At 43.5% G+C, this 7326-nt stretch overlaps 1 protein-coding gene across 2 annotated transcripts in view; it reads right to left on the bottom strand.

Annotated features, from left to right (window-relative positions):
• Positions 1-2573: 2573 nt before the first annotated feature.
• The window catches only part of CTTNBP2NL (CTTNBP2 N-terminal like), a 67590-nt gene continuing 62837 nt past the window's right edge, over positions 2574-7326 (bottom strand). For both annotated transcript variants that reach the window (XM_082616468.1, XM_082616467.1), the window contains one exon: positions 2574-6735. In XM_082616468.1, the coding sequence (XP_082472594.1) occupies positions 5254-6735 (1482 nt within the window). In that variant the 3' untranslated portion in view covers positions 2574-5253. The remainder of the gene's footprint in view (positions 6736-7326) is intronic.

The following is a 7326-nucleotide window of genomic DNA, read 5'->3' as shown; positions in this document are numbered from 1 at the left end:
TCATTTCTCCAAGCCAACCATTTCACAGTGGTGTGCAGAGCCACGAGACCTTCCCTGTGCCCCTCCAGTCTAACAGCAGCACAAGTAGTCACACCATTGGGAGAAAAGGAAAAGTTGCTTTCACATCCCTCCAAGGGAATCACTTGTAGGTGTCCCAGAAGTACCCATTGGATTCTTCTCGAAGCTCATCTTTTCCCTTTTGCTTATAGAGATTTAGAAGGTAGGAGGGGGATATTTATGTGTAACGCAGCAAGGTCCTTTCTCAACTTGCCTTTTGCCTGTTCCTAGGTCTTCCCTACAAGTTATTTGAGAATGTTTTGCAGAGTGCTGTGGCCTGGGAGGTCCTTCTTATACCAGCCCAAGCCCTTGCAGAGAGCACACCACATTGCTGTCTCCCTGAAACAGGACTCAGCTCTTGGGGCCCTCTTGTGCCTCTCTCTGACCTCATCCTAAGACCAAGACAAGCCAACTGAAACAATGCAAACACAGGGAGACAGTGCAGAACTCCAGGTAAGTAATGTTTTGGTGAGAGAAAAGACATTTGCTTCTTTTCTAGTTAACTTTTTCCTGCCCACAAAGATCTGTTTTTGCTAGGACCGCCTTTAACGACCCTATATGGCATTTAAACCCCACTTGCATTATTCAGTTGTCTCTGGTAACTTTTTGTATTGTTGTGCAACCCCCAACCAGAGCGTGAGTACCTTGAGGTTTTCTACGGTAGCTACTTTGGTTTCTGTCTCATCTTAAATATCGAAGAAACATGAGTTGCTTGAGGGGAATTAAGATGTTGTTTTTGTTCCATTTACTTGATCTGATAAAGGTCTCTAGGTTAGGGTGGTGGAGTAGTAGCATGGTGTCCTGCAAGGTTTAAACCTGCCTCATGCTAAGCAGCAGCCCAGACACTTAACCTTGAGCTCCACCTTGGTCTACTCATCAGAATCTCCAGGGGGAAGGGTTTGGAACTGGCGTTAAGAGTGACTCAGGAGATTCTCATTTGGGAAACAGGTAGTGGAAAGAGCAAAGTACTGGGTTTTCAATTCAGGCCCTGTCACTTACTAAGGTCTCTAGTACAAATCTCTGGTCTTCAACTACCTCATGTGCACACTGGGGATGCTAACACCTCACAGCACCCTTGGGCAAATTAGTAAGGGAATATGTGTGTGGAATCATTAACATGGTGCTTAGAATCCAAGTAGGCACTTGACTCCGAGTATCATTGACATTCTAGCAAAACAGATTCCAGAGCTCAAGACATCTCCTTAGGTTAGAGGCAAGTAAGTTCTTGTGAAAGAACAGGTATGGGCTATGAGGCACTATTTCTCAAAATGTGATCCTCAGATCACCTGCATCACCTGGCCCCTAGGCCCAATCCCCAGGAATCCTTATTGTTAGCAGGATTCCCTTAAGCACAATAAAGTTTGAGAATCACTACCCCAGTCTCCTTTCTCCTTCTTTACTTGCACCAATGAACTGGCCACTGATATGTGAGCATATGGGTGGACAGGCTCTCAAGTTTTCTCAACTAGTTTTACAGCAATTAAATTAAAATTACTCCTGTGGAACAAACAATGCTCATTGCCTACCTCTGACACATTATGAAAACACAAACTGTTTTGAAGCAGCATTTCTCAAAAGACATTTGAAGTTCTGTTTCAAGGGCTAAGCATCAGAAGCGCTCTTTATAAATTACACACACACAAACACACACACACACACAAATCGACAAGGCAGCATTGCTGAAGTGAGGCTGTTACGACAAAATGGATATACCCCGTGTTTGTTGTAATGATCATTAATTGGCTTAAATGCTGGGAACTTAGATATGTAAACATCCACACTGAACATCTTTTGTACATCACAGGATTTTCAAGTGCTTTTGTCTGGCTACACTAGCATTTGCTAAGGTGTAGCAGCAACAGCACTGGACTAGGAGACAAGAGATGCATTAGTCGTTTGTAAACTGAGAGGGCTGGAAAAGATGAGGCATTCTTCTTTTTTTTTTTTTCGGTACGCGGGCCTCTCACTGCTGTGGCCTCTCCCGTTGCGGAGCACAGGCTCCGGACGCGCGGGCTCAGCGGCCATGGCTCACGGGCCCAGCCGCTCCGCGGCATGTGGGATCCCCCTGGACCAGGGCACGAACCCGTGTCCCCTGCATCAGCAGGCAGACTCCCAACCACTGTGCCACAAGGGAAGCCCAAGATCAGGCATTCTTAGAGTACATGATTCATGGATGGCTTCAGGGTCTCTGGATACCGTGAAGCCATCAACCAAATTTTGCACATAAGCATATACATTTTTCTGGGGATAGGTCTAGTCTAGCTATTTTTAGATTCTCAAAAGGTCCAGAATCCCCAAATGGTTTAAAAATTACAGACTGGATTATTGTGAAGACTTCTCCCAGCTCTAAGATTCTAAGGAAAACAAATGTCCCAGCTCCTTTTGGGGTCTAACCTGGATGGGCCACTGACTTTGTTTTTTTAAAGCCAGGAGTGAGTGCTCCCTCTTCACCAATCTGCTCCTTCCCCAACAAAATCGGCCCTGTTGTGCAACATTCTTCATTTCGTACAAACAAGACTATTTTTTGCCCAGACAGTAGGATTTAACTTGTTTTAATGAAGTCTGCTATAAAAACAGGTGAAGACTTCTGCACGGTACATTTGGCTTTACACATGTTAAGGACTAGTTAATGCTTGTGCTATGCACTGCACAGCATTATCATCTGTTGACCAGTAACATAGCTTTTGCAACATGGGTTAAGACCAAAATTGTGAATCACAGAACTTTTACTTAGCACACACACAATCTACAGCAAACTTAAATACTAATCTATAATACCTAACTGGATTATTGGATCCATTGCAGTATTGTGCTTATTTATCTCAGAAGATAGGCAACTAGCAAAAATACACATTTCTTTTGCATTTCCCCACCCCCATATTACACTGTAAAAGAAATACATTATTCAGTGCACTTCCTAAGAAATAAACTTCCTTATAGTATCTCTCTCTATATATATCTATGCCAAAACAAAAGAAGAGCACAATGCAATTTGTAAGATTACCATTTAAAGCAAGAGGTAATAACACTCTGGGAGTATAGCCCCCTCTTCTGCTTAGAAAGTTCAGCTATTTTATCATCCAGTTCATATGACTATGCACGGGAATAAAATTTAATGCATGATTGCTCTGGGAAGTTTAAGATAACCCCTTTATCATTTGGTAGACACGCTGGGGCATTAATAGTATTTTAATTTTTTGATGTATTGTCTTTAGTCAAACCATAAGCTGTGCAGACACCAATATACTCCATAGTGATTTATCTTGATTTCCATCAGTTGCTTTTCCCCCATTAACTCATGTTGGATTAAGAGGAAATAGATTTAAATTATAGCAGGTCAGTGGCTGCTGGATAGATGTTGGCTAGAAAAATGTATGTGAGGACACCAAGGCCTCTTCATCCTTGTGGACACAAAACCATGTACCCACCATGTCTGAGCTGGGTTGCAGACAGTCCTGTTTGGAAGAGGAGAATAGTCATTATACTCTGCGGAGTTTGTTGGCTGTGCTAGCCAACAGGTTGGAAAGTCTGGAGGCTTCTGTCCTCACAAACTTGCTGTGATGGAAATGACCGAAGTTTCTAGAATGAAAGAGGCTGCAGCTTGGCAGCTTGCGGGCTAAATCCAGCTGCAGAAGTGTGTAACTAGCAGTATTTAAATATTTTTGGATCAGTTCTTGATATTTAAAAATGAGAATGTTTCTCATGAAAATTTGGATTTCAAAAAAATTTTAGGAGCTGGTAACCCGGGTCTAGCATTCCTGCATGGCAACAAGCAGCTGAAACTGAACAGGGGGTGCCCTTTGTAATGGTGCTTGGGCACTTCAGTTTGCTACAGCTCCCACTGCTCCCAGCTGTCATACATCACTTGAGTGACCGACCTGTTTCACTCATTTATATGACCAGTTGAGTTTTGTGACACTGGGTTCGTTTGGCCTTGTCTTCTTATGATGCTAAAGACCTGATTTCATTTGAAATTTTCCCCTCCTGGTGGACAAAAGTCCTCCTGTGATTGACTGGGTCCCAGCTATATCTAGTTGCTTTGGTAGGTAATCTTAACATGCATTTCTACTCATCCTTTATGCTATATTGCAAACTCCAAAGATATAATCACACTATTATTTATGTGTTTAAGTGTGTGTATGTTAAACACGTAAATCTATACAGATATATGTATACTTCCATTTAGGCAAAAGTTAATTTGGTTCCACAGATAGACACAGAATGCTGGCAGCTTGGAGAAACGTGTAACAATTTGCTAAAACCTGTATAATTCTGACTTATAATATTACAAAGACAGTGAACTTTAAGTTATTGCTTTTTCATTACAGAATAAAGATCTCATTCTGTTGCAAAACTTTTATACAGAATGAGTAACCATTTCCTATTCAAGTAACAGCAATCGGAATCAGAAGTTCCTTACACAACAGTAGATGCCTGTAGATATTTTTGAAGGAGATGTGATTTCACTGTATTCAAAAACTTACGCAGGAAACTGGGAGCAATGTAATCTTTCAAAAGTACAAGAAAATCAGCACCCCAACTGCTTAATGTTCAGGAGGGTTTCTCAAGGGCTCTATAAAGCTCAGCTTTGTGGCGAGTTCACACCCACCTTTAGGATTCCCATTCTACTTATGCAGCCTTGTTTTTGAACACAAAGCTTGTATTAAAAAACAGTAAAAGAGGATTAAAAGCAGTGTTGGTTTTTAACATTCAGAATTCACAGAGGATCTCATTTTTTGCAGTTAAACGATCCATTTTGTGTTACTGCTGCAGAATCACATTCATATGGCAGTCTAATTTCAGGCACTTTAAAAACATGTTCATCTGGAATAAAAAGTCTGCATGAGCCACTTCCACATAATTCAAAATGAGTGTTGAGTGATTCTAGTCCCCAGATAGACAGGAAATCACCACCTGGTACTCAATTAGCTTTCTCCATCATAACACGATGGTGACTGCAAAGCTTAGACATCTTTGAGGTGCCCTTCTAGCTTTAGCACGAAGATGTGAATCATAAAAACCCAAACTACTTAGTTTCTACCTAAAAAATACAAAAAGGTGAAATACACTAAATGTATTATACAGATAGTTTCAGCTACTATCAAAATAAATAACATGATCTGACTCAATGGTTTGACTCTGAGCTCTTGGATGAAATCTGATGGAATGTCAAATGTGGAGACTCCCTCCTAGGGACTAGCTACTGGTAGGCAAAAGTATCTCAACGTCCTTGCCATTGGCTACAACAGCATTAGAAGAGCAGCTGCTGGCAAGGTCTTCTGTGGTGGTCAAAGAGGATGCCTGGGGATGAGGTTTGGTCAGTGGAGTGGCAGCAGATGGAGAAGGAGTGAGGCCAGGTTTCTTGGGTGGAATGGGCGGAGGGTTTCCTCTCTCAGCTCTGGGGATGGTAGGGGACTTGATCCCTGGAGACAGGGGGCTCAGAGGACTAGACACTTTCCCTGGAGTAGGTGAATGGCTGGTGTCACCTCTTGGGCTGGCAGTGTTGGCCAGATTTCGATAGTCTGTGCCAAAGGGAGAGCTGTTGGGAGACACGGGCTTGATTGGTCCTTGCTGGCTAGTGAATCTGGAGAGCACCTGGGTGACTGTGTTTCGGGCCAGCTGCTTGGCGGCAGAGTTGTCTATGAGGGTTGGGGATAGATCCCTGGATGGAGGGCTCTGTAGACCACTAGCTTGTTGGTCCTGATCTGCTTGGGACTGAAATTTGTGCCGAGCTGCATGGAACCGCTGGTTGACCCCTACTTGGTAGGATGACTGGTAGCCAGGGCTGCTAGCTGATGACCCCAATAAGCGCTTAGTTAGCACTGGTGAAGAGCAAGGAGAGGATGTGAGAGAGGAAGAGGCAGTGCTGCTGGGAGACAGTGAGCTCCCACCGGAAGGGAGGTGACCAGGCGCTGGGACTGGAGTCTCTATTCCCACAGGACACCCACCATTCTCTACTGCTTTCTCTTGGGCCAATCCCACAGGATTCTCTTGTGGAGGCGCTTGGTTTTCTACACTGCTGCCTGTAATCAGCTCCTTGGTAGTTTGCATTTCTGGGTCAAAATGTCCATTGGTTTTTGCATAAGAGTAAGCAGGAGTGGCGGGACCAGGCAGCCCTGTGGCTATTACCTTGGCTGTGCTGCTCCCATGGGTTCTTTCTGCCTGAAAACTCTCCGTTTGGCAAAATACGGACACTAGAATGGGTGGCTCAGTTGCCGTGCCTTTAGACAGGGTTACTGGTTTCTTCACTTGCTCGCTAGGGCTACTTTGCTGGTGCAAAGCCTCTAGGTCCTTCACTATCTTCTTCAAACTCTCCATCTCTTCTTTCAGAGTTCTGGTCCGGTTCTCTTCTCGGTTCAGCTTTGCTCTCAGTTGTTCCCTTTCAATGTCAAACTCAGACAACTGTTTCTCCACCTGGGCCTCCGTCTGCAAGCCCCGCTTCCTCTCAGCAGCGAGCTCTTCCTCCAGCTTGCTCACCCGGCTCTTCTCCTTCTCTAGTTTCAGGCTCAGCTCTCCTGCCTTCTGGCCCTCCTCGGCGGCCTTGTTGGTGGCCTTCTTGCACTCGCGCACCAGCATGGAGGAGAGCTGCTTGTGGCGGGAGCGCTCCTCTTCCAGCTGACTGGAGAGCTTCTTCTGCTCTTTTTCAAACTTTTTCACTTGGGACTTTTCAAATTCCAACTACAAAAGAATGCCACCACACATCTTGGTTAGAGTAAGGAAACAAAGAGATACTGAAAAACTGTTATCAAGTAGAGTGTATCAAGCTAGCTGTTCTCTGGCACATGGGATTACCATGTATGCCATGTGCTTACATCAAATATTTAAGTATCATAACACCTAACATAAAAATGTACACACTACGACTTAATCTTTCTTTGATGATTCAGGAGGCACTTCTAGTTCTTATTGTCTCAGAGTTATTAGTGGGAATCTGAATCATCATTGTGTTTTATGTTATGGAAAGTTCAGGGGATTAGAGCCAATCAAAACAGCAGAAAGCCATATCAACCAGATTTTGTGATGAATGCTGCTGAAAACTTTTAAAGCTTCAGTAATAATTCTTTCTGGTCTTAAAAACAAACAAACGTAAGTAGTTGCATTTGAATCATTCTTTTTATACAAAGGCCATCTGCTTTAATCATCATCCCAACCTTATTTAAGGCACAGAGTGAGAGGGAAAGGGTTGAAGGAACCCTTTTAGTCAGTGTTTTTCAAACTCTGAGACTTATTCATGGACGGCAAAACCATTTAGTGAGCCGTGATCAGAAA

Source organism: Mesoplodon mirus, assembly GCF_964341445.2.
Source record: "Mesoplodon mirus genome assembly, chromosome: 3".
Taxonomy (NCBI): Eukaryota; Metazoa; Chordata; class Mammalia; order Artiodactyla; family Ziphiidae; genus Mesoplodon; species Mesoplodon mirus.
The sequence above is the reverse complement of the archived record's forward strand: the minus strand, read 5'-3'. Positions and strand labels throughout refer to the sequence as shown.